The sequence below is a fragment of the Corvus hawaiiensis genome, chromosome 3 (assembly GCF_020740725.1).
Source record: "Corvus hawaiiensis isolate bCorHaw1 chromosome 3, bCorHaw1.pri.cur, whole genome shotgun sequence".
NCBI lineage: Eukaryota > Metazoa > Chordata > Aves > Passeriformes > Corvidae > Corvus > Corvus hawaiiensis.
In genome coordinates, this window is record NC_063215.1 from 63,670,513 (window position 1) to 63,698,197 (window position 27,685).

Sequence of the window (27,685 nt, forward strand, 5' to 3'; positions counted from 1 at the left end):
TAATGGAAACTGGAAGACGTAACTTGTTTTAAAGCATTTTTCAGGTGTTTATTACCAAGACAACCACTTGTAAGGAAGCTTTTATGTACTCAAAGCTTGATGTGACCTTTAGGTATATATAAAGCACTTAGCAGAAGTAAGAAGATTAATTTTAAGTTAGAAAAGTGTTTGAAACAGTGGAACTGGATGATGTCTCACATATTTGTGTTTGTATTTTTTAAAGGATTTGAAAACTTGATGAAACTGCAAAAAGACCCCTTAAAAACTGCTGGAGGGTCTGAGAAAGCCCTGCAGAATGAATCTGAAGGCTATCAGCCTAGGTAATATAGTAAAAGGAAGATCAGGAGATGGCTCAGGGTATGTGTGGATGTGTTCATGTAAGGGAAACAACTGCAAGAAGGGGCTTTTAGAAGTAGGTGAAATTGGTGTTAGGAGAAGAGTTAGCTGCGCAAACTGGGAAAAATAAAAGGTGAAAATAACCATGCTGTTAGTAAGCCATTGTGAATGTTTGAACCACAGTGGGGAAAAAAAAAAAAAATCAAGGTAAATGGTGGTCTCTGCTGAGATCACCATGTCAAAAGGAAGAGCCTTTTGGGGCATGGAGAGGAGGTGGATGTGTTCCCTAAAAGCAGAAGCATTTTAGTCGGACACACATTGCTGGCTGGGTTCGCTCCAAGACTAACCAGATGAAATTCCAGTGTGGACATGCAGTCAGACCAGATGATTTCATGGACTATTTTCTGGCCTTGGGGATGAACCTATGTGTTCATACTACCTGTTTTCCCAAGGAAAAAAGAAAAACATGTTTCTTCTGATTGACGTTTCCTCGTCCTGCAGTCCTCACCTGAGCATAGTTTCCACCAACCTCTTCAAAGTGTTATTCACATGGTTCTGTAAGGCCAAGGCCAGATCTCACCCTTGGCCCTTCTCCCAGCTCAGAACATGACTCTGACGTGTCACTTTCACAGCTTCCTTGCAAAAATAAGGGCTGGGTTGCAGGATGGCAAAAGAATAAGCATCTAAAGGGACCAAACACATCCAGATGCATCTAGAGAGACAATTCCTCACTTTGTTGGGCAAGCAGGAATATTTAACTGCAGCCAGCCACACTTTGCTCTTATCCACAGCTGTAAGCTTTGACCCACGGTGACCTTGGATCACAGCTTCCCAGAAACCCAGCAATGAGAAACCATCTCTCCTTGGCTAACAGCAGTAACCCTACTGATTATGTCTCACAAATATCAAGTAAAATTGATTTTCTTACCTCTTATATTTATCTTTTTTTCATAGATCTAAAAATAATCCCTGAAACCCCCCCATCTTAAGTGTTTCTTGAAAAATAACAAAAACCCCCAAGAAATTCAGTAGTCAGTTATAAACAGACAATGGGAAAATCCTACACTTGACTAATTGTCGCACTGTGGCTGGGCTTTGTGTTTGGGGATTTCTCAAAGTTCAACTTCTGCGTGAGTGAGCTCAGAGCCAAACTGAAAGTCAGTCTCTGCTTGGAGCCATGCTGAGCCAACCACAGGTGAACTGGGTAAATCTGCAACTCTGCTTCTGACCCACACCAAACCAATCAAACAGGTGTTTTTGGTGCTGGCTTGAAGAAGAAACTTGAAAGGACCTTGATTTCTTAAGAACAGCTGCTCAAAATCTTATTTTTGGCAGGCTGCTGGGAACGTTGGTCCTGAAATTGGAAGAAGTGTAAGAAGTTGTCTCACATTTTGAGTAGCTGGTGTTTAGCTGAAGAAATGGGTTTTTTTTCAGTGAAAGCATTTTATGTTCAGTTAAAGTTTTCATGATGCAGAAGTAATTTTTAAAACAGTTTCAATCTTCCCTTCATTTTGTGAAGAGACAAACCTCCCCTATTTTTCCTCAGCAAATTTACCACTTTGGCCCTGCTGTAGGTTCACATATAGATAGATGGCAGAACAGTCAAGCAGCTGCAACAACTGGTTCATCAGCCTGGACCTGCTAATGGACGTGTCACTGCCCCCAGAGAAATCTGCCCACATCCTAACTTCAGAGAGCCTAGTTACGTCACAACTCTCCAGGCTGTTATGCTTAGGCTATAAAAATATTTCCCAGGAAACTGGTAGCAGGTTCTTCATCTGCAAAGCTGATAATCTTCTCCTCGCACAGACCAGAAGTACCTGCTGTGTCCAGGTTATAACCTGCTCGGGCAGAAACCTGGTCCCTGTGTCACCGGTGGTGCCCTGATTTGGCTGAGCCCCAGGCACTGTGCTACAAGAGGCAAGGTCAATAATAAACATGCTGGTGGCAAGGTCAGCGACAGCAGAGTCAGTCAGGCGTGCCCACCCTCGGACCATAAACCCAGCCTTTCTAAATATATAACATACTGACATAGTAACCCTTCCTTATCAAAACAGTCAACTGACTCTTTGCAGAATCAAAGAATCATTTAGGTTGGAAAATACCTCTAAGATCGAGTCCCACCCTTAACCTGATACTGCCCACCACAAAACCATGTCCCCAGGTGCCTCATCTACACATCTTTTAAATACCTCCAGGGCTGGGGACTCTACCACTTCCCTGTTCGGGTGAACAGAGCAGCCTGTTCCAGTGCTTAACAAGCTTTTCAGTGAATCTAGCACTTAAGCATTCATCAATGAGTTTCAAATCAGCCATCTGATGTATCCTGATATACATGAAGGGTGCAAGCTTTCACTTCAGGACAGCAACTTGCATAAAATCTGTGCTCACCTTGAGGAAATCATCAATATCCACTCCTCTTCCCCACTGGGGTTCAGCCATGGGCAGCTCTCCTCCTCCTCCTCCAGCTCTACTTTTCTGGTTGGATTTCTCCATTTAGACCCTGGTAATACAGTCTCTGGTTCAGACGCTATCTAATGAGCAGATCCTTTGAAAAAATGGAAGTGAGAGAGCCAGCATCTCTCTTTATTTTGAAGAAACTTTGAAATATAATTATTCAGGAGGATACTAAAAGCAGAAAGGGAATTTCCCTGGACAGTCTTAGTGTAAGGGGAACTGCTAGCATAGCTCCAGGGAAGTCCACAACAGAAAAAAGATTAGGTTCAACATTAAAATGCATTTCATCTGCTTCACATATCATAAATGTTTCTCTAGCCTCTTTGCTGGGTAAGGTGCTAATTTCAGGGTCCCAGCTCTTGTTTTTTGTAAGCTTCACAGTTAGAGGAAAATGGGGGAGACCAGGTACCCTGAGGGGAACGATGGTTTTAAAGCTCTTGATCCTCACAAAAAAATGCATCAGGAATCTAGGACACTGTAGACCATTATTCAGAAAACGCTGCCACTCTAAACAGGTGCCAGCTGGATGTGTTGCAATCTAGTGTGTAAATCAATCTGACTAGTGACTCTTAGCAAAGCTTTTGCCCAGTGGACCAGGACAGCTCTTTTGTTGCAATAGAAGGAAAGGTTTTCTGTACCCTAGCAGGCACAGAATGGGTCATGAAGTATGACATTGCTGGCATCTGCTGTTTGTTTTTCTGACGGGTTTTGGGGTTATTTTGTTTTTTTCCTCTAACTGTTCTGCCTGCATGCATCTAAACTCTGTGTAGCTCATACATGTAGCAGAAATGGTGGCATCCTCCTGTGTTCTGCCCAGGTAATTGTGCTGCATGTTTAGAAAAGCAACACCACAAATCAGACTAATTTTCCTTTTCCTGTCAGGATTGGAGAAAGGGACTTTTATCATTCTCCAGGGCCCAAAGAATTTTGTTTGGTTCTTAGAAAGACCCTTTCCTTGAGTAAAATCACCAGCCTAAGCTCTAAATTCTCGGGGAAGAAAATATACCAACTTTTCTGAAAGTCTTTCTGCTACAGTCTTAAACTGCAAAGACCCCTGAACACCCTTTCGCTTCTCACAGGCAAAACATCCAGCCTGGGCATAGGTCAGTCAGGCCACCACACTTCAATGACTTTTTGATTTCCTCCTACATTCAAACAAGTTGGTACTTCTTGGTAAAGCCCACACTTCTTAAATTAGTCAGGGGATGAATTAATTTATCAGTCTGAAGATGTGGGAAATAACAAAGGCTGCACCTACTGATTCAGCCTCAATTGCGGTATTTGTCTAATGGACAAAGAGCATCTTCTGCTTCCCATCAATGCTATTCATGTCTGCTGAGAAGTGACTTATCAGAGAGAGATTACTGAAAAAGAATAGAAATACATAAATATATTGTTATTAATTTCTACTTAAAGCCAGTTCAGAGGTAGATTTTAATTTCCATTGTTTAGAGTAATTTAAAAAGTTTCACTTATTGTTCAGTTATTGTATTACTGTGTTAAATGCACTTCCCATCAGAAATTTCCCTAGAAGGTACCTATAGGCAGAATTCCTAAAATCAATTTACAATGTCACTTTCATGATACCATGACATAGGTTTGTGTTTTGTTTTTTTTTCTTCTGCTGAGAAGCACGAGGAAGAGCAGTAGTCTTTCCTGGTTACTTGGGGTTTGTTTGGTGGTGGGGCTTTTTTCCCCTTTATTTTTTTCCTGATAGCACTACTGAAAATTTGAAATCTTGTCTTTATTTTACTTGGCTTCTTCTTGGATGGCAGAGGAAAGTGAATGGCAACCCAGCTGACACTCAAAGAAAAAAGGCTGCACATTTAAAGGAAATATTTTCATCTACCTTCTTTAGCAGACAGCAGTAAAAAGTATCATTTTAAGGTGCCTTTGAGGAAGAAATAGAGTAATTAAACACAGAATTTTTAGTGTAAGCTCATTCAAGCATTTTTCATCTTGCTTATGTTGCATGAAAAGACTAATGCAATAACAGAACACATTAATTCACTTAGTGAATGTCCCCATTCTTTAACATGACTGTATGCTGCTTTTCAGAGAACAGCCAAGGTAAGGATATTTCTGTATATGGCTGAGAGAACAGGGTGGTGTGAAAAGCAGAGGCTCTGACACAAAAAGGCTCTTTTCTCTTCAAGGACAGCAAGCTCACAGTCCCACTGCCAAGACTTAATGCAAAATGGCAGCATATGTGTGACAGCTTGCTGTCACAAGACATGGATTAGACGAAAGTTTGTTAAGTGATTCTACTTTTGAGGGTAGAAGGTACCCAGAAGAATGCTCTGGCTCCTTACCAGCCATCTTTCTTTTGAACTCTCTGCTCTTCTGCCCATGGGGACAGAAGCTGATATAATAGTAAAACCAAAATTCTTAACCAAAATTCACTATTATTCCAACTTTTTCTAGGAAAACAGTCTTTAATGAAGTAAGAAACTAAATCAGCCTACTCCTATATACTTTTCTCAAGAGTAAATAAAATTAATGAACTAGAGGCTTGGAGGAAAAAGCTTCTTATGAAGGCATGAGATTTGCACCTATTTTGGAAACAAGTAGCATCATTTGCCATTAGAGATAGAAACTTGGATTAGGTGGTTCAGGAGAATGACCCAGCCTGCTAATTTTCTATATTCTTATACTTTATGTACACTAGTTTTCTCCAACAAAATGACCCAAGCTGAAAATTCAACTGTGTTCAAGGCTCCCTTGAGCTGCTGAGTATTTGGGTATGGAGGTTTGCTGTGGTCATCAGTAGGGGCTTACCACCACCACACATTTTCACAGAGCTTGGTTTCAATTACAACTACAAGCAGAAGTTCCAAAATAGGCCAAGAAAGGAAGTTCCCCAAGTTGTTTTTAAAATCAGGAAGTGAAGGATACTACTAAGACCTCCAGAGCTAATACAAATGCTAGTCTCATTCACAGGGTACGCCATTCTTGGTGAGTGCTTCTGTAACTCAGATTTTTTGGGCTTCCCCATCCTTGAGCATACTTTAAAGACAATGTAAGGAGACTGTGCTTGGCTGTTCAGAAAACCCCAGCCTCTGAGGATCAGACTGCAACAAAGAAGCCTTTAGATTAGGCATTGCCTGAGGATTTGCTCTGTAGACACCTCAACACAATCAGCATGGACAAAGGGCAGGGTAGTCCCCATAAACGGACACTGTGTGCCTCAAAACTGTTACTGATGTGAGATATAAATGTAGTCTGCAAATCTGCCCTGGATGCCCCTATTTTTTCCCCAAGTAAAAATCATGTAAGCACACAAATGCTGCCTACCTGTGTATATGGATATCTGCTTATGTAACTGTGCATTTATTGGGATTGATCCTGTTAGTTTTTTCCTTACACAGTGCATTTTTATAAGGAGACAGAGGTAGCAATGCTCAGAGAGACTCTGGCCAGCCTCTTCAAAATTCAGGTTTTCTTGTTCAATTTGGAATAAATAGGTATAATAGAAATGGCTTGTTTAGTAAAATATAGTCACTCAAAAGTAGAATTCTGCTTTATCACCACCAGCTCAGAGCAGTGGCCAGGAGGTTGTCTGTTACAGTGGCTGTGCATCCAGTGTTGTGTGATAGCCATGGAAGGCTGGGAGCACAGTCTGCGCTTCCCAGCACAGAGTACCAGGCTGATGGCAGCTGATGTCTTGAGAAACAGTTAGAACTCCCTGACCTTCCTCCTTGCCTGGGGCTTGGGGGTCTTGGCTTCAGCATCTTCCAGGTTAGAAAATATTTGCAAAAGGTTAAGTTTCCGTCTATGAAAAGAAGATTTGTTTGTCTGATTGGTTTTGCTCTGCCTCTTAATGCCTCATACTGCAAAGAAAAGAAGCATGGAGAGGTCCTGTGAGCTGGCTGACAGTGATCCTGGGGACCAGCCAGGAGATCTGGAGAAGAATGAGGCTACCTCACTTGTGTCTTTCTCACCTTGAAAAACCCATCTTCACCATCTATCTTTTGTCCTGGAAATGGGGAGGATGGCAGACGTGCTGCTATGCTAATGTTGCAATCAAATGAGGCGCTCATCTGATGGGACACTGAGGCACCTCAGGAACATTGCCACAGACAGAACGTGCCCCAGTGACTTGGACTGATAAATGATGTTCAGCATATTTAAAGGGCAACCTAGATGAGTGCCAGTGTTATGTCACAGAACTGTTATTTGTATTTGGGCTGATGGATGCGGGTGTTTGTGTGTGTGTGTTTGTGTGTGTGTTTGTATGTTTTCTAGTTTTTGAAGGTCTCCAAAGGACTGAAGTCATCTGTGAAAGGTTAAAACCCCACAAGTGAAAAAAATCTAAAAAAATAGCTTGAAGTCACCCACAGGTGTTACTGATAAATAACTGTTTCCCAGGGGTCCAAGAGAACTTTTGCCTTGTTTTGGGCTGACTGAATGCTGGTTGGTCAGGCATGAATGTGACAACCATTCTTCACTGTGTTACCAAATAATCTGAAACCCTTGTCTGACTTTTTCAACTATATTGTGGTTTGTAATCACTAAGTCAGTCAGCTGCTGTGAGGATGACACAAGCAATGGTCATCTCAGCACTGGGGGAAGACCCAGTGGGGCAATGATAACCAACATGTCCCAGAAAACAGAGAAACCTGGTCATGGGAATGAGCAATTCAGCAAATTTCTCAAACAACAAAAGGCACACAGTTGCTTTCGAAAGAAAAACACAAGTCAAGCTATGTCACTTGACTGGCAACAAAGTGAAGAGCTCATGTGAAAGAAACCGAGTGTATCTGAGTTGTAGAAAACTTTCATGCTTGCACAACACGCCAGCCGCTACGTACTGAGGCAAGAGACTGACCAGCTGCCACGGATCTTATGATGCTGTCAGTCATGTGAACCAGGTTTGCAGAGAAAATCTCTCTAATGTGCCTTTTAGACAGTTACTCAGCAGATCAGCTGCCATGGCCCTGGTGGAAGGCTTTCTATCTCTCCCATTCTGTAGCATTCTGTATTCTTAGTCCCTTGTTCTCAGGAGTCCCTAAGAGCCTTAATGAGAGAGACAGGCAAAGGCCCCCAGTCTCAGCAAGGTGAAAGCGGGCAAACCTTTACCTTTCCGTACTCTCTTGTAGATTGTTGCAAGTCTGAAAGTTATTATAGCTGCTCAGATTAAAGGGACTGTTTTTCCCTGCTTCCTTGTTCAGTTGGTTGCACGGAAGCAGACCTCACTTCTAGTTTTATCAGCCTCCCACACGCAAACAAAAAGTGTAATGCCTCAGAACCTGCCAATTCCTCTCTGAGGAGGAGGATGGTGTGAGGAAATGTCACCAGCAATTACTTTCTGAGTGCACAGTGGGCTGGAACATCCTCTCACTAGCACCTGCTGTTACGTAGCCTTCACAGGAGGCCCTTGCTGACATGTGCAATCCCATCTGCTGATCTGCCTCTGCTCTAATTCCTTTTTTGCCTGATTTCTGCTTGGTCTGGAGGCATAAACCCAACTGCTGTCCTGGGAGTGTTTCGCACCCTGTGCCCTGGGCAAAGCTGGGGAGGACCCGGCTTAGAGCATCTCCAGTGGCATGGCAGGCGCTAAAGCAGCTCTTACAAAACCACCAAGAGAAATGAGACATGGGAATCCCAGGCTTCTTTTGTCATAAGGGAGGCATGAGAGTGGTATGGACTCATGCTGCTGAAGGGAGCCTAGGCAGGTAAATGAGAGGCACTTCGGGGCACAAAAGAGCAGAGTGAGAGCTACTGCTGGGAAGAACAGTTTAAGAGCAAGGTGCTACTGTTGAATACTGTGAGCAGAATGGGTGGAAGGAAAATGGTGGCGATATTTCTTAATTGTGTTTGACAATGTTGGGTACTTTCTACCTCCCCAGAAGCTGACTGGGACTGAAGAAAATAATGCAAGGGTATTTGTATCACTCTGTCTTTAGCCCCCTTCTACAGAGAGCTACAGTCAGCAGGTGCATTGAAGGTTTGTTATTAGCTGCTCTTCAGTTGAAGTGTAATCATTCCTGGAGAATGATTCTCCATAGGAGAGCTGGTTAGTGGGAATCAGGTTAGCCAGCATTAATGGGATGAGGCCCAGTGACAACTGGGGAGTCTGTAGTACAAATCAGCTGTGATGTACAAATGCTACTGCCCGTAATCAACCAATACAATAGGATGGCTTCTTGGTTTTCTCTACACTTTTGTTATTGTTGCATATTATATGGGAACATCCCAACACCTCCTGAATTTCTGCAAGAGGGATTGGTACTTTACACTCTGCAGTTTAACACTGTTCATGAAAGAAAATTATACCTTCCTCATTTTTCTGTGGTCATGTGTATCCCTTTTTAATGCCCCAGATTTGTGGAGAACGAATGGTTCCTGCCTGTGCACAAGATTATTAGCATGCCAAAGTCCTGTTAAAGGCTTATACCCATGGTACCGTGGTGAGGGTGTGCCAAAGGATATCAGAGATCCAGTGCCCACTTACAGTAAAGGATATTGCACTAAAGTAACATCTCACTGTGACCCCATAAGTTAGTCCAAGGCAGAGGTCATTCTGAACAGAGTTCCACTAGGGATGAAATGAAATCTCTTCATTCATAAGATTTTGGCTGGAACTAGGTCTTTGAATCATACTAATTTTTTTAGAGATGAGTCATTTACTAAAACTTGATTCAAGCACTATTTAGAGCAATTCATCTCTGAATCCCAGTTTTGCAATGTTCTTGTGCAATATTTCTGTGACAACTCAAATCAAAACATAGATGCCGAGCCACATCTCTTTTCTCTCTGTGTCTCCAGGCCTAGAATTCCAGGCAAGCACCCTGGTATTAAATCCATCCTCTGTATTATCATGTACAGTCTAGGTCAAGATTTTATGCTTTTGCCATCTATTTTCTATACAGGTGACTTGGGGGCTGCATCAGGTAGACTCCCTGTACCTCCCTTCACTGGCACTGAAAATAAAAGGGATCAGATAGAAGGTACTGCCTAAGTGCAGGTTAGTTTTATCGCAGCCATGCTTAGTGCACAGTGGTCTTGAAGAAGAGCAAACTGAAAGGAGTTAGACCTCATGCTGCAGGAGCCTGCCTGACCTCTCCCCAACACTAACCTCATCCAACATTTGCCAAGGCAGTTATGTTCTCAGCTCCTGTTTTGGTTCAGGGTGAGTGGGTGATTAAAAAGGAAATAGGTCCCTTTGAGAATCTGGTCCTTGGCTCTACTTCCCCACCAGAGCCCTCAGTGGTAACTCCCCAGCACAAGGACACCCACAGATGCCAAGGGCAGCTCCAGCCTCCTCCTACTGAGATGGTGCAGAAGTTGTGGCAAAGGAGATAAAATCCCACCATTAGGCACATGCTGCTTCCATCCCCTCTTCTCTTCCAGTGAACAGGGACTAGGATGATACCCTGACCATATAAAGCAGAGCCCTCCTGCATGTGTATCATTTTGAAACCCCCACGTCTGTGGTTCCTAATGGAAATCCCCCATTTTGAAGATAGAAATTTTTACTAAAAGTGATTGAATATTTCATGACAGCAGGCTTTTATAAGTGCTCTCTCATAAAGCCACAATCCAAAACCAGAGGCCTGGGATTTTTTCCCATTTTCTGTTGAAACTTCTCACTGTTTAATTTTGAACATCACCTAAACAGAATGGTGGTATTTTATACCTGGGGTGCCTGGACTGCCAAGCTGTAGGAATGGGGCCCTATTTGGTTGTACCTACACGGATACAGAAAGAGCCACACAAACCACTGTGAGGGAAGGCATTTTTGGCGGGAAAATTCAAAGACTGGTAGCATCTTGCTCATTGAGAAAAGGAGAACGAACAAAAACTGAATTTTGAGGAACTAAAACTAGGATCTGCTACGCAATTGTAAAGAATAAAAAAGAGAAGGAAGAGAAGAGAACAACCAGTGTCTGACCATAATTTCCTTTTAATGAATTACATCCATATAAGAAATTAAGCAACTACTTTCAAGCTGATGAAACTTCTTGATTTTTTTTCAGTAAGTACAATATCATCCAGCATTTAGAAACTAAACTGGAAAATACAGGCATGGTTTTTTCCTTATTTTCATTAAAATCACCTTGTCTACGCAGAATACTGGCTACCTTTCAGATGTTGCATGGAAAATCAAAGGGCAAACTGAAGCATCTCCCAGAGTTCACCCACAAAATCCCAACACAAAAATGCAATTATAGTCTTTGATTCGTCTGAAAATTCCCTAGAAGGGGGATTACTGTGTAGTGGCTTGTTTACATTTACGGGTTGATTACTGAGTGCTGAGTAAGCATGTTCAATTGTTGAAGTAATGACTTTTTCCATGCTTGTGACGTTCATTAGGACTGTTCCTTTAAGGCCAGAACGAAAATATTATCTGCATTGTTTATTCGTGTCAGTCTCACACTTATGACAGGTTTACATTGCAGCACACTCTCATCCAAAGAAAACTGTGGGAATATTTGGTTCTGGAAGCAAATGGAAATGTTGCGGGGAGGAGGAACAACCACTGGGACATAAGAAACGCCTCTCAAACTCTTCTTCCAGCAATCTGTCTCTCCTAAAACAGCCCAGATAGGTGTCAATTACTATGATATGTTGTATCTACAAACGTTGTTTCTCTGAGTATGGCATTGGAGGTGATTAACTTAGTTATAATAATTCCAGGAGGTTAAAGTTGAAAGATAAACTCTGGAGATTTTTATATAATTCAATAAAAGCTACTCTGACCTGTTACATACTAAATGGAAGAAGGACCCCCTGACACAAGTACCATCATCTTCGGTTTGGCATAACTTACAGGATAATGAGTGTTCATGTTTACTGCCTGAATATTAAGTTCAGTCAAGTTACACAAGGAAAAGATTGGTTCACAGTGTTGCACAAGCAGAACTAAGACTCTGTAGCAAATATGGTCTTCGGTTTACACAAACGTTACAGCAGTTGCCGAACTGCACATCTTTTGGCTTAGCATTTTTAGATCTTATGGTGCCTAAAGGAAAGAGTATTCCACCTCTCTTTGAAAAGAGACCTTCTTGAGGTACTTCTGGGGTATCTAATCTTAACAAGTAACTGTGTAACTGATCAATGGATCTAGTAAAATTCAGAGCATTTCTTCTCAACTTGTCCTGAGAGTGAAGACAGACATTTCTTGTCAGACCTGCGGAAGGGTTTTGTACCTGTATTATTTGGCCTAGTTGAAGATATATCCCCCCTCACAGACTTGCTATTTATGAATAAGGCAGTTTGTGACTGTAAGAACACACACAGATACTGTTTTCAGGGGAAAAAATCCCAAAGAAACATACTCTGATAAGTGGGAGAAAAGATAAAGTGCAAACAAAGCACAAACAAACCTTTAAAAGGAAGTGGAAGTGGAGAACAAATTCTTCTTTTCAAGTCTCCACCATCACTGAACAGGGAAATGGACATTTTGGCTTGCAGGGTACCTTCTCTACATACTCCTTAGTGTCATCTCTGTGCAGTGACTGCAGGACTGAAAGCAAATGCAGGGTTCAGAGCAGGCACACACAGGCAGAATAAGCAAAGGCGCCATAACAGCACCTGCTTTGCATGTCAGCAGCATAAATTAATGGCCAGCTTTGCAGGAACACAGGCCTGAAGGGAACAGCCTGGCCTTCAAGCTGAGCCCTCTCCAGCAATGGGTCAAATAGGTAAACTCAAAAGCATTTTTTCTTCCTCTGACCCCACTCTCACAAGGGGGAGATCCCACCTACTGCTTGCCCTGCAGGGTGGGAATTCCTCTCTTATTCCTGGCCTGGAAGTGTCACTGTACTTTTGCAAATGTGAGGGTGAGGACCTGGCTGCCCCGGCTCCGGGTGCGGCAGCCCTCGGTGCCCTCCAGTTGTGCTGGTCGGTCGGAGCTGGTGCCCAACGCCAGCCTGGCCTGCCCTGTGGGCACCTCCACTCTCTGCATGTCCATTCCTCCCGGAGACCTCGTGATGCCCTGCAGCAGGAGGCAGAACCCGTGCCATGAGAAGCATTTGCTTTCAGAAATCCTCATAAGGTAGTCGTGCTTGAAAATGGGATAGCAGTACAGAAGTGGAGTGTTTATATAAAACACTAACAAGGGCAGCTGTTGCTAGTAGCAACAATATGGCAATCACCAACTAATATGGAGATGTTTATTTCAAATTTATCATCTTGATTCTGATGGGTGGCCAAAACTTCACAGCACATTTTATTTTGCAGTGTGTGGCTGTGCATGCACAAGGACAGCACATGACAACAAATAACCCTCTTGAAGCATGGGGTCAAATGTGCTCAGGGGAGTTCAGCTGTAGTTAGCAGAGTTGTCCCTGGAAAGATTTGCTTTGCCTGACACTGCTTTTGCCTGGAGAATGGAATCTAGATGCGTGGTCATAAAAGTTCCTGTTCTTGGTTAATTTAGTGGTGTTGAGGACCTGGTTACTGGCAGTTGTACTTATTACTTAGGAAGCAGGTACAACACAGGAATGACAAACTCACAAGGGCAACACAATGACGAAGAGTTTGGGGATGTTCCCATCACACCTCTGGGGCTTGGAGGAAGCCAATTGGAGAGAAATGATGGGCAAAATCCAATGACTTCTGGTTGTTCCTTCTGGGCACCTGTGGTAACAGCTGTTACCACGGCACTTGCTATGCCCAGAGCAGCTCTCACACTACCAGGGGAGTGGTAAGGTCTTGCCATTCCTGAACCTGCCTGTCTTTTCTAATTTTTGTATCAATGGGACGCATGTACAATGAAACCCCGAATTATACGTGGGCTAAGTTTTCTTGGTCTTATTCCAGACTGGCTCCTAGACCAGTAGGCAGTCTGCAGATCATATTTTATGGGAAAGTGAGATGACTTATGTCTGAAAATCACATGCAAGTTAGAATTCAATGTCAAATCCAGGTTCTCTCTTGTTTCCCCCGATTCATATTTTGAGATCTGAGATCATTTTGATGCTGAAATTCAAAGCAAAACACAAGGTGCAGAAACAAGAGAAATGCAAGCCTATTTAAAAAAAAAAAGTCTAAAAGAAAACATTCATATTAATCCTGAATAGCAAAATCAAGATTCACACCTCACTGTATTTGGTAAGAGGCATAATCTGTCCCTGGCAGCAAACGAGCTTGGCAAAGTCTCATCTCAGTTTCTGATTTGTGAATGAACAACATAAAGAAGCAAATTAAGTGAAAAACCTGCTGGAGTAACAAAAGAAGTAAGCATAACATTTTACAATATTGTTTGAATACATTCAACCAGGCATCTTGAAAAGAATAGATTTCAGACTGAATTACACATGTTCTCTACTACTTTTGTGTAAGTAAGCAAAAGTTTAGATCTGCATCTGTTCAGTCAGAAATGATGGGCGACTTCAATGCCCTGATTCCTTTGTGCTGGCCACCTCAGGGAACCCAAGGAATGAGTAATTTCCAAGTGCCACAGAGATACAATAGCAAGCTGAATGCAGACACAGCCAAACAGCAGCACAGAGCCTTTGGAAAAATGGCCCATATGCACCTGCCCACCACAACTAAAAATGCACCCACTGGAACCAGTCACACAAGGATGAGTAAAAATCTTTAGAGCTGCCAACTTAGTCTTGGCACCCATGAAAGAATAAACAAACCATCCTGCAAGGCAAATGCAACCAAAATGGTGCCATGGGAAGGGCATAGAATACACCTTGTGCTGTATTTATAGTGTTATTTTTGATTTGTAACTTTTTCCTGTGCAATAGTAGCACAGTGTGTAGAAGAGTGGTGCAATCTAACCCACACTGCAATCTAACCTTGGTGTCTAATTCAGGATGAAATCAGCTGAACAGAGCTGGGAAAAACTGACAATGTGTTTCACTTTCCAAAGGCAAGTTTAGCATGAGCCCATATTCTACCTTACTAAATCTGTAGGAGTTCAACACCAGCTGGATTGATGGATCTTGTTCTGAATTGTTACAGGTAGGAAGTAAGGACTGGTCTGATCAAAGATCTGTCGACCTCTTTTCTGTGATCAAACCCTGAACAATGCCTGTGCATCTCACAACACACTCTGGAAAGTGGTAGGAAATCAGAGCTGCCTTCAGAAGCATCTATAAATGTGGCCTGTTTCCAGGAACCCACTTGCCTCCTTGTTCTTTGAGTTAGTGGGCAGATTGTACAGAGCTTTCCCTTCCAAAAAACAACCAACCCAACAGCTCTCTGAGTTTGGCAGAACTAGTTTCCTTATTTTGGTAAATGTTCCTGTTCCTCCCTAGGGAGACTGCAGCTGTGGCAGTGAAGACAAATCTGGAATACAATCCCTTTTCCACATGGAGAGGCACTGGTGAAGGCTCCTTCTGCTCTATATGGACTTGAAAGGATCCTTGCTCCAGGCACATTCTGCTGTAGCCTTCTCATAGCTCTGCTCCTTCTACCTCCCTGCTGGTTGATAGCAGGGCAAAGGCGAGTTTCAGGATTCATTCATACACTCCTCCTTCCTAAAAGCCATGGTGTCAAACATTTGCAAAAATAATAGAAATAAACAAAAGTGAGCTGTGGCTGGGGTTTTCCCATTCGTGGTTTGACAAGGAGAGAAGAAAACAGACACTCTCCAGTCACAGCAGATTTATTCTTTTGTTCTTTTTTTCACTGTCAACTCCTGACTTCTTTCTCGTGCCAACTGGTGTTGCTCTTTCATTGCTGTGGTCTAAAGTCCTTCACAGAGCCACAGGGTAAGAGAAGAAAAGAAGAGAAAATGCCTAGCTTGACTGGAGCTCATGCAAAGGGGAAAATCATCATTTGGAAAATCCATGCTGCCAGGAAGCGCTGTATAAGCCCTCTCTCCAAACACTGGTTAGGCAGGGGGTTTGGGAGTGGACCACAAAAGCAGCTGCAGTCTGGGAGGGGAAAGGGACTGGCTGGGACCACAGGGAGGCAGAGGCATCAAACTGATGTCCTGGCTTCTCTAAGGAAAATGTCTCGGGGGGGCAAACCCAGTCCTTAAAAGGGCTGAATCCACCCAGGCTTGGCTGCTCTGCAGGACCTCCCTGTTCCTGCTTTCTCTCCAGTGAATGTAAAGCACTTCAGCAGAACTGAGGGAAGAGCCTGGTGTACAGCAGGGGAAGAGCTTCTACACAGGCTAGTCCTACAAAACCCTTGCAAATCCAACCCCTCTCCCGTGCCCTGATCTTTGTGTAAACATCCAGTGTCTTTGAAGGACAGTGCATTCACTTAGCCAGGGATGGATTGGGAGAGACACATCACCTGCAAACAGCTCCAGGTGTGCCCAAGCCACCTGCCATCTCTTCTGCTTGCCCTAGGGCAGTGGCTGTGGTACAACAGACACATTGCTCTGATGAATTGTGGTGTAAGATCTGTACCATACTGAAGGAGGAGCTGACCATAGCAAAGGCTTCAAGTCTGCAAAGCAGAACTGGGAGGTAGAGATGGAATCGGCCTCCTCAGGGAGAGAAGTTGTTCATATAAGGGAACTTAATTTGTAAACATCTCATATGACAGGCCTTTTCTGTTAATATTCAGGGTGGAGACTGTCTTTGGGCCCTACAGCTGTGTTACCTTTTCCATGCTGATGGGGAAGCTGTGAAGCTGCTCTGGCTGGCAGGTGTGAGAGCAGCTCTTCTGACCCTGGAAGCCTACACACAGCTCTATGGTGTTTGGCAGGAATCAGCATGTGCTTGCTTCCCGCTTTTCACAAAAACAGTAAAGATTCCCTCTGTGTTGCCATGCAGTTACTCTGCCAAACCATACTATTTTAGGATGCCTACTTATTTGTAATAAACTAAGCTGCTTTAAAGTAATTTTGGCACAATTTAAGTGCTGTGATACATACCATAAAAGAGCTATTAAATAAAGAATGATATCAGCAGGGTAAAAACAAATCAAATTGTTTTTCAAATGGGCAGACAGGCAGGCCTATACACACACCTTCCACATACAACAGGCATTATATCTCCACAACTGTTAATGGATGAGAACTAATTGGATAGAGATACATCAGTTTGTGCCAGTGGACAGTCTGGTGATGTGCTATCAATACACCACCCATTACTGTATCTTCTGGGAAATTCAATGCATTGTGCCCCTTGTACAGCCAGTGCCAGAACTGTAATCTAAGCTTCTAATCACCCTAATCACCACCCATTAAACTCACATTTTCTTCACAAGTCACACATTTTCCAGATCAAACCCCATGTCTTAATCATGAAACAGACTAAGCTCAGAAATACATCTATGTACAGTGCTGGAAGTGAAGGCAAGGCAGAATTGAACAGCATAGGTCCCCTAAACCTCTGACATACTTAAGAGACAGGTGTGTTTGGATATACATTTAACAGATGCAGCGAAAAATAGATGCTTCTTGTTGAGGAATCCCACTGAAACTATCAGCAGTGGTGCTGCAGCTGCCAAGGACCCTCAAAAGAAATTCTCAGGAGAAAGTGATGTAGGATGACAATATTTCTGGAAGCATGTGCAGCAGCCCATGGAATTTAGTTGGGAAATTACAAACGTCATGGGACTGATAATCAACAAAAAATCAGAGCAGTGAGTAAAAGATCAGTGGTAAATGCACAGGGCTGCAGACTAATTGATCAAGATTGCTGTAAGTTTCAGCCCTAAACAAGTCTACAGACCAGTGCCACTACAGGAGCATGGAAATGATGGGCCTCAGGAGGACTTAAAAGGTGACCTCCAGCAACTCCCCCTACAAAAGCAGAGCAGGTCTCCATTTGCTCTTCTGGACACATCTCTATTGAACCAAAAGTGAATTTTGCGCTTTGAATTTCTGCCAGAGTCAAACAGAGATCACCTTTCTGTTTTGCATGAAACAGGGTCAGTACTACACTGGCCGGGTCTGATGTGGTTACACAAAAATGGCTTTGAGGGCGAATTCAGCAGCGGATGTAGCCATTATGTGCATCTGCAAAGAGCTGTGCTAAGACAGCCCGATCCTCTGCACATGTGAAATGGAGCATCCACAAGGGAAGCAGCAGAAAGACAGAACCACAGTTTTACAAGTGTGCTTTCCAGCTAAATCCACTACTGAAAAATTCCCAACCCTGACTCTCAGCCTTAGCTACTCTTTTTCACAAGATCAGCAGACTGGCACCCAGAACAGGGTTGTAATTTGCCTCAGTCAATAAATCAATAGAAATAATATCATGTATTTAACATCAAACCTTAATGAATTTTCATAATGGCCTGGTAGAGTGAGCACTGTATTCCTGATATGCCCAAGCTGGGGGGCAGTCAGCAACAGAATGGTACAGGTCAAGCAGAGGTAGATTTTTCCTAGATTTTTTATCTCTTCAGTTGAATCAAAATTTAATATGTGGACACAAAGTTCTTATTAAGATATATTTTAAGCAAGACTTTTTAATTATATATTGTCATGCATTACTAAATTATTACATAACACCACTTCATCTATAGAAGTCCAGTGCCTAGATTTTCAAGAACTACTTAGCACTGACAAAATGTGTGTCTACATCTGCTTGTAGACAGTAAACTGTTGCAATTAGCTTTTAAAAAGATACACAGAAACACTCCTCTGAATCTGGTCTATTTCACCTCCCCGCTGTTTTCACTGTTCTTAGTGTAACTTGATCTGGTGGTGCGCCTTTAAACTGCCAAATCTAATGTCTCTGAGCAGTCAAAGGACACACTGTAACCACTGTCCTTTAATGGTAAAGAGAAGCTGCCCACACTGCAGTCCCCTCTGCACATCTCACCTCATGCTGGTGATGATAGCTGGAACCTTTACCTGGCAAGTGTCTCATCTTTTCCATCCATAACAGCTATCAGAGCTTCTTTTTTTTTCTTTAAGGGGGGGAAAACCAAAAAACCAGCTCCTCTAAAAGGAAAGAGGAAGCCAGAAATTTGGTAGTGTCTCGGTCCTGCCCCATGATGCTTCTTCCTGCCTATGAATTTCCACCTGCCCCTTCTGCGTATATACGGCAGCACACGCGGTATGCACTGTTTAGTTGCCTGCCTCCATCCAAAGGATTAGTAAGCAGTGGGGAGTGATGCTGTTTCTCCTTTCCTCTGCAGTTCACGGGAGGTGAAGGAGCTCTGGCTGGACTCACTCCTTGGGTAAGTACTGCCTTTGATAAAATCTGTGGCATGGTGGTTGAAGTCAGTGGAGAGCTTCAGATGCAGCTTCACAGAGATGTACAAAAATATAGATGGGGAGAGGTGCACCCACTGCTAAGTGTAGCTTGTGGGCAGAGCTGACTGAGTCGCTCAGCCTTGGGTGTGCGGATTAATGACCACACTGTCACCACTTTCTCACTTTTTGTGTGGATTAAAAATGGAAAGCTGCTTTTATTTTGTTTTAATCAGGAGGCAGATAGGGCAGCAGAGCTGAATGCCCTTCCAGAGAAGGGATTAATGGTTTACTTGTGTGGGAGATACTGCTGGTTCAGGATCATACATGCTAGATTGGCTTGCAGAGGAGAAAGCCGAGAAGGGTGCAGTTGTAAAAGACTCCTTCTTTGTCCATTCCCTATTCAATAAATAGGCAAACAAAAGGACTGAAGGAAACCAGAGTGTCCAGAGCTCCTCCGATCAAACTCCTAATGAAAGTGTTAAGCAGCTGTAATACTGTGAGTATCTTAATTATTTCAGCTCTGTCAACATAGTGATTTTGAAAAGCTCTGATTTCTAAACCACAGCATTCAGTTACTCACACAGTGTCTTTGTTTTCTTGACTAGTCAAAGACACTAAATGCTGGGAATATGGAGAGTCTGATTGAGTGCCAGACAGAGGTAAGCAGCCCTTACATTTTCCTGGATCCTTCTTGGGTACTGGTGTGAGATACCTTGGCAAAGTGGGGGTGGCTCCTTCAGTAGCTGCCAGCTGCCTACCCTCACCCAGGAATGGGCAGAGCTCTTCAAAGGCAGCTCTGTGCTGCACTGAGCAGAGGGAGCTGGACATTGCTGGGGGCAGTCCATGCATTCCCCTGGCTCATGAGGAGCTTTTCTCAGGAATCTTACAGGCTTCAAAGCCATCAAGGCTTCCTGGAGGAGTTTGGGAGGAAATTTCCAGTGCCAGGGGAGGACACAAAAATGGAGGCTATGTCCTACTGCGGCTTTTCTGGATTGAAAGTGCAGCCTGAAAGAGCACAGGGTTGTGACCTCCTGAGCATGACTGGGGTGTCTGGCTGCAGGGTTTACCACAGACCCCTCCACTGGGCAGCTATGCAGTGTCAGTCCTGGGCCGAGGCACCCCTTCAGCAGATGTTGGGCATGTCTGGTTATTCCCCAGGGCCTCCCCAGACTTCTGAGGAGCTGCAGCAGCTCGCTGGTGGCCCTCACTGCTACGGCAGCTCTATAACCCTAATATGCTTTTTTGCAGGATGATACCAAGAAATGTCCCTTGTCAGGCCCAGCAGATACTGAAGACGGACTTTGCCTCTCAGATGGTGAGTTTCAAAAACAAACTGAGGAACTGCCTTCTTATATAATGCTTGCAAGCTGGCACTTGTGCAAAACCACCCGAAACCGCCTGCTTCCCCTCCCTGAGAGCAAGCCACAGTTCCCACCCAGGAGAGGACTTAAGCCCTGGACTGCCACTCACAAATTACTTCTTTCCCATATGCTCAGTGGCAGAGGTGACAGTTCTGAGTGACAGAGATCTTGCATTCCCATTCCCTGGTCCTCAGAGCCAGGTTTCATTGTGTTCTGTGGTAGCAGTGGGAAGTAAATGTGTTTCTTTCTCACTCAAGCATCCCCACTGAGGTGTGACACTGCAAGAAAGTACTGAGTACTGCTACCAGCTGTTGCACACCAGAGCAAATAAACCCTCTTGGCAGAAGCACCAGCACTTGTTTTTCTCACCATGCAAAACCTCAGCACCTGTAAACAACCCAGAGCAGAAGACCATTAATAGAGCAGGGTCAGATTTGGAGCAGACCACCACAGCAGATCAGTTTTCAGGAGTATCAGAAGCAAATATTTCACATTACACTATAATGTTAGGTGACTTCTTCAAATTTTTTAACCCCCACCTACCAAGAGCTTGTGCTAAGTCACAAGGAGAGGTCCTGAGAACTTCTCATCTGTGTAAGACAACTTCATTTTGGAGTAGAAGGCGTGACATATATTGGAAGTTTGCAGAAGGCAAATCCTTTAGAAAGCTTTCGCGGTAAAGGTTTCTTTTCTCTCTGTTTCTGAAAGGGAAAAAAAAGGCATACCCCCCCCCCCCATTAAAACTATCCTCTTCAAATTCCAGGCCCTCCTCTTTATGAAGTACATGGAAAACCCATTCTAAGAGATCTCTAGCCCTGAAGCCAGTGAGGCCCTACTCTGATGCTTCCATCCTCTTGGAGCAAGTATCACCTTCCACTGGCTGGCTGGCAGGGGGCAAGCACTAGCTCTAGGAGCATTGTCAATAGAGCTGGCTCCAGAGCTGGCAGAGCTGGAGCCATATGTTTTCAGGCTGTGAAAGGGGCCAAGAAGCAGGAACCCCTACTTGTACTCTTGCCCTAAGGCTGGGGCACAGTCAGACCACATAGTGAAAATTATTGTTGTCATTGCTAGGTGCCCAAGTGGTATATCTGCCTCAGAGTTATCACAGAAACTACTGCAATATCAAAAATCTCTACAAATGTTATTTCTGTGCCTTGTATGTTCCCACTCTCTAAGAAGAAACAGTGACTAGAATGTAAAAAACACCCAACCCAAAACAGGAAAGGTGGTGGCCTTAGGGAGATGGCCACAGTTTTACAGTTTATGCAGTTGTTTCCCTAGTAACCACTTAGTTGTCTCTCAGTTTCTCCCCATTTGGTTTGAGTTGTTTCAACATACATCTCTGCACTGCACACAGATGAAAGACCACATAGTGCTCTGTTGGTTTTTTTTTATTTTAAATCGATCTTTTGTTTTCCTCTTACTTGCAGCAGATGGAACAAAGAAAAGAAAGAAGGTGATATCGCAGTCATTTACTCTGAGACGGAGCCTTACCAAAAGAAATTCCTCAGGACAGCTGGACTCAGGTGCCAAAATCACTCTGTTTGGCCAGCCTCTGGCACTTATCTGTGGGGAAGATGACACACTGCCCCAGCCAGTCCAGGTAAGGAGGTACCATTATAGAGGAACTGTTTACAAGGACCTGGAGTGTCAGGACAAGGGGGAAATGTCTTCAAACTGACAGAGAGCAGGGTTAGATTGGACATTGGGAAGAAATTCTTGGCTGTGAGGGTATGAGGTCATCCAGAGAAGCTGTGGCTGCCCCATCCCTAGAAGTGTTCCAGGTCAGGTTGGATGGGACTTGGAACAACCTGGTCTAGTGGAAGGTGTCCCTGCCCATGGCAGAGGCTTGGAATGAGATGATCCTTAAGGTCCCTTTCAGCCCAAACCATTTTGTGATTCTGTGATACCTCTGACTTCAGTGTGAGGCAGGATACCCTGTACTTCTGCTGCATCACCCAGGAGATGAGTGATTTTGGTGTTTACCCTACACACACACCCCTGATAAACTCAGGACCCATCCCTGATGTAGAAAGGCTCAGGTCTGCAGGTTTTGTCCAGCCCACCCAACTTTCACTGGAAGTAACTTGGAGTGTAGAGAACCCAGGACCAGGAACTGAAGATAGGCTTCTTAGTATAAACATCTGTGATTTTAAAGAAGTAATTTAAATGAATCTTTCAGCAACATAAACTTCCAAGGATTTCTGTATTTCCACGAAAAACAAGTATTCAGCTATGGACTGCCACAAACAAATACCATCTTCTAACAAAGACCAAACAAAGACCATCTTTAGATAAAAATGGTCTGGATAAAAACAGTTCTCACACTGAATTGGCTTTCCCGATAGACATGCATTTGTCTCTTCTATGTAGTATTTGCCTGGCTTGTGAGAAAGGGGATGTGAACTAAGATTTAAGCCATCTCTTGTTTCCTTCCGGAAGTAAGCAAGGATGACTCCACTGAAGTTAGTGGAGTTCATCAGTTCAAAAAGAAGGTGGATTAGAGGAAAATCAGACTACTTCCCATGTAATCTACTTGGAGCAAGAACTAGATTCTGAGCTAATCAGAGTACAGTGTACCTTCAGACAATTTTTCTTCTATTTCTAAAGAAATGCTCACCTGCTAACTTCCTTCATCGAAGTAACTGTTCTTCCATTCTTGTTTGATTTTTTTTCCTGCAGGATCTCCTAGCCATATTGTATATGAAAGGACCTTCTACTGAAGGGATATTCAGAAAAGCTGCCAATGAGAAAGCACGAAAGGAGTTGAAGGAGGACCTAAACAAAGGCGGGAATGTTGATCTGAAAAGCAAAGCTGTGCACCTGCTGGCAGTGGTTTTGAAGGTGAGTAATTGTGAGCTACACTGGTGGGAGGACATTGCTAATATGCACAGGCCCAATCCAATGCACCAAGCTGACCTAGGTGGGACTCTTGGCTAAAGACAGAACAAAGCCAGACTTACTGCTTCAGGCTTAGGAAAGTTTGGCCTTTTCCACCTGATTTTCAGTCCTACTTGTTGGGCTGCTGATTTCCTGCATGCCCACAGGAAACTCACTTTGTCCTCTTGCTCAGTATCTTGCCAGGGAGCAATAGTGAGATTTATGGGCAAAGGAAAAGCAACTGAAAGCTGGGTCCTGTTACTACAAAAGTGCAAGTGCACTTGTGCATTGCACTGCTCCGTCAGTGCTGATGGTCAGGTAGCTCAAGTCAACCTGCCTCCTAGAGAGCCCATGTGACACTAATGCTCCCTCTGTGATCAGGAGTGGTGTCAAAGCTTCATCTAAATCTCTTGGCTTTGCAGGACTTTCTCCGAAATATTCCCTCCAAACTCCTGTCAGATGACCTCTATGAGAAATGGATGCAAGCTCTAGAGAAGCCAAACAAGCAAGAAAAAATTGAAGAATTGAAAGAGTAAGTTTTTCAACCAGGAAATTTTGCAATCAGCCCCAATGAAATGGAGTGGCTGGTAGAGGCCAACAATGTCTTTTGAAATCAAGAGTCTCATTTAAAAACCTGCCATTTATCTCGGCTTGCTATTGCTCCATGGGGTTTGGTTTAGAGGGTTCCAGGGCTTCCTGAAGTTACTTGAGATTGCTTTATGAAACCACCAATGCAGGAACAGGACAGAGGCTGCAGTGCCCCAGCTAACGCTGTCACGGTGCTGTGGGACAGGCACTGCCACGGAGCTCTCACATCTGCTGGGGGTGGAGTTGGGCACATGGAGACCACCACTGTGTTTTGCTCTTTAGGAACAGTAGGTGTGGAGGCTGACTGGGAGTGCTTTGAAAGCCCCACAGTACAACCACGGGTGCTGGGAAGCCTCCAGTGACATCTCCTGGCAGCATCCCATCTACCCAGGGACATGGGCTTCTGCAATACTGCCTTTCAGTCAGGACCTTGTAATTCAAGGTCTCATAATTAACCACATGCTCAGCTGCAGTTGGGGATTTCTGAAAGTTACAGTGAGCACACACGTGCCCCTTTCTGGAGGAAGTGTTGTCGCTCCAAGTTTAATTGAGACTTGCTCAAATCAAGAAGCAGAGGCCACTGCACCATCGATTAACGTCACATGTCGTTTGTGCTCATGCAGGGTGGCTGACAAGCTGCCAAGACCAAACCTCGTCTTGCTCAAGCACTTGCTCTCTCTGCTCCACCACATCAGCCAAAATGCCGAGACCAACAGGATGGACTCCAGCAACCTGGCCATCTGCATTGGCCCAAATATGCTGAGCCCGGGGACAGACAACGCGCTCCCGCTGGAAGTGCAGAAGGAGATGAACAACAAGGTGCGTGGGACTCACCCAGCAGCCGCTCCCTCCCTCTGCGGCAGTTCAGAGCCATCCACAGGGATCCCACTGCCTTTGCGGAAGCCGAACAGAACAGCACCCCGGGACATTGGGGGTACCCCTCGGCTCAGGTGTCCCTCAGCCCGCGATGGGATGGGCCAGGCTGCCCCTGGTCTCGCCTCCTCTGAGCAAAAGCAGCAGCTGCCCTGCAGCCCCCTAAGTCACAGCACAGCTCCTGCAGACTTTGCATGTGGAGAGCAAGGGCCACCCGTGGGCACTGTCACCCCCGGGCCCTCGGGCAGCGAGGCCAAAGCTGGGGCTGGTGGTGTTTTGTCTGTATTGGGGCAGATCCATTTGTCTGCAGCACCAGGCCTCATCCCCCACCGTGGACTCACCCTCAGACTGTAAGCCAGGATTTTGGCAGAAGCCACCCTGCTCTGCGCCATCCTTCCTACAGAGACAGCAGGCAGGCTCAGGAAAGAGTCTGCAATATGTTTTCATCCCTCTTGACTGAAATGGGCTGTTTTCTGTGTGCAGGTGACAGTGTTGGTGGAGTTCCTCATAAACAACTGCTCGGAAATATTTGAGAAGGACATTGCCTTTCCTGCCTGTGCCTTGGCTGAGGAGTCACCAGAGCACACAGACAGCTCCACAGGTATGAGAAGGGACTGGGGATGTCACTGACTGGGGCTGCTGGGCCAAATTATTGAATTTGATATGCGAATATATCTGTGGAAACACAGAGGGTTCAAAACTGTTGAAGTGCTCTTCTGAACTCTCTCTGTGTAATTCTCTTTCATTCTCAGCTGGTCAGTGAAAACTCATGTCTGCTTTCTCCCCACAGAACAACTCTGTGCAGCTCAGAATGACTCTGCCTATGACAGCCCAGATCCCGAAGTGGAAGGCTGCCATTGTACCTCTGAGATGGAGCAGGCCAAAGGGAGGAATGCTACCGTGAGCAGAAAATACCCAACACACATCTCTGCCCCTTCACTGACTAATTTCAGAAATGACATCAGCACAATGGACAGGAGGTATTCAGAGTCAGACTTGTCCTTCCAAAACTGCCTTGATGACACAATAAGGAAACAGAAACTAAACAAAAGTGAGGACAATTTTCCAGTTCAGCAGAAACAGCCATGGTTGGAGGCACTGGAGAAACGTCTTGCAGCCTTACCTTCACAATTATCAACTGACTCTCTACCCAAAACATCCTCCAGTTGCTCTCTGGAGAGTTCTGATGGCTCAGTTTTCACCAGCTCCCCAGTAGTTTCACCCTCTAGTCCCAAAAAAACCTTTTTAAATAGGCCTCAGTCCTTTTCCACCAAGGCCACTGAAGACTGCAGTACACCTAGCAGAGAGATCAAAAAACATTCCATGTCATTCTCTTTTGCAAACCACAGGAAAACACTAATAAAAACCCAGAGTTGGGGGCCTGGAAAAAACATGTTTTTTCAGAGGGACAGTTTCACAAAGAAAGATCAGTTCTCCTGCAGAATTGTCCAGGAGGACAGTCGTAATGATGACAAACCATTGCATGTGGAGTATCAGCAGAGGCCCCGTTTCAGGTCAGTTGATGAAGTGTTCAGAGACGTGGACCAGAAAAACCCTGGAAGACCACCCTCTTATGAAGAGGCTGTTAAAAACTGCCTGGCCACTAAAGTTCCCTCCCACAGTCTCACAGTTCAAACTCTGAGATTAGCGGTGTCAAACCAGGATGCTTTGCTGCCTCATCCATGCAGCCACAGTGCACAGGACACAGAATATACAGATCTAAGGGATCTGCACAGTGCCAGAGTTTCTGCAACAAAGGATTCTGACATGGAAACTGAAACCTTCAGCATCACTGTAGGAGTAAACTCCCGTGTGAGTTTACCCGTGACCCCAGGAGTCTACCGGATGAGAGCCATGTCTGAGTCCTGTCAAAAGAACAAACTCGAGTATGTAGCACAGAGGTGCAGCCAGCCGCTTTTTGAGGTAGAGCAGATCCAGTTTGCTAAGGAGTCCTACGTTTAAAAAGCCTATCCTTCCTCTTTGCACTGTACAAAGTAAATATTGTAAAAATAGACATCTTGCTAATCATTTGTAGGATTTTACTTTCAAGAGACAAAGAATAAGCTAGCTCTGCATGAACTTTTTTTTCTGAAGTGTCTGTCAGCTTGACATGTCACATCCTTTCACCACAAGAGTTGTTGCTGGTGAAAACCTGTGTATCATTATGTAAAAATGTAAGTTAGTATGCTGTACATAACCTGTTGTGTGGGAAGAGTAGTTAGCAGATCATAAACAGTGTTGTATTTGTGTTCCTGAAATGACAATTAAAATGTTGGCAGGTCCAAAACCTGTCGCACCTTCTTTTTGTTTCCTGTATTGTCACAGACTCTGTACCATTTGTCATGCGTGTGTGTGCTCCAGGCTGATGCAGTGCTTCGCTGGTTCTCTGCATTAAAAAGTGGGCTGGCAGTTACCTTCATAGGGGAAGAGCTGTTCTGTTATCTCGGCCACTTCAGCACTCTTCCATAAACCCCCTGTACCTGCTGCCATTCCATCTTCCTGCTTGCTGTGATAAGAATGATCTGACCACTAATCAGGATTAGTGTTGTACACTGAGCCTGGGTTTAGAGCCCTCTAAGGTCATTATGGGAATGTGTAAAGTAACCCTCGTGTGTCTTGAGGTGCTTTTAGGCTAAATACACTGGACAGGTGAAGAAAGAAAGAAAGAAAGAAAGAAAGAAAGAAAGAAAGAAAGAAAGAAAGAAAGAAAGAAAAGAAAGAAAGAAAGAAAGAAAGAAAGAAAGAAAGAAAGAAAGAAAGAAAGAAAGAAAGAAAATCTTCAGGTTTGCTTTTTTCAGGACAACAAAAAAAAACTAACAACAAAAACTCCAATAAGGAAATATTCTGCATTCCAGCTTTAAATAGTTAAAGCTCATTAAAAAAAAAAAAAAAAAGACAAAAAGAAAATACTCGGTGGTGTCCTTATAACCTTGTAAAAATGACTGGAAGTGCAATGTGTTTTTATGGCTCAGCATAGCCTTAAACCAGGAGCAGGGAGACTTTTTTTTCCTGTGTAACTTCACTACAATAAAACATTTCTCTGCATGAATGGTTAACTGTCCATTGTCAGTTTTTAAAACATCCAGGCCATACACATACTGTACCAACTTTTATACTATTC

The 27,685-nt window shown here is 44.1% G+C and overlaps 2 protein-coding genes across 3 annotated transcripts in view; both read left to right on the plus strand.

The window, feature by feature from the left end:
- The window catches only part of LOC125323996 (T-cell activation Rho GTPase-activating protein-like), a 41,395-nt gene extending 16,230 nt beyond the window's left edge, over nucleotides 1-25,165 (plus strand). The window contains exons 3-10 of one of the 2 annotated variants that reach the window (XM_048299450.1): nucleotides 18,805-18,846; nucleotides 19,274-19,358; nucleotides 19,468-19,521; nucleotides 20,111-20,177; nucleotides 21,657-21,826; nucleotides 22,906-23,067; nucleotides 23,526-23,635; nucleotides 24,315-25,165. In XM_048299450.1, the coding sequence (XP_048155407.1) occupies nucleotides 18,805-18,846; nucleotides 19,274-19,358; nucleotides 19,468-19,521; nucleotides 20,111-20,177; nucleotides 21,657-21,826; nucleotides 22,906-23,067; nucleotides 23,526-23,635; nucleotides 24,315-24,918 (1,294 nt within the window). In that variant the 3' untranslated portion in view covers nucleotides 24,919-25,165. Of the gene's footprint in view, nucleotides 1-18,804; nucleotides 18,847-19,273; nucleotides 19,359-19,467; nucleotides 19,522-20,110; nucleotides 20,178-21,653; nucleotides 21,827-22,905; nucleotides 23,068-23,525; nucleotides 23,636-24,314 lie in introns of both variants that reach the window. The other variant, XM_048299449.1, reaches the window with a different exon arrangement.
- LOC125323997 (T-cell activation Rho GTPase-activating protein-like) lies at nucleotides 25,027-26,865 on the plus strand (the record flags this gene model as incomplete). Its single annotated transcript, XM_048299451.1, has 2 exons — nucleotides 25,027-25,165; nucleotides 25,355-26,865. Coding segments are annotated over 2 exons (1,311 nt in total), but the record flags the coding sequence as incomplete, so codon positions are not given.
- Between the last annotated feature and the right edge of the window lie 820 nt (nucleotides 26,866-27,685).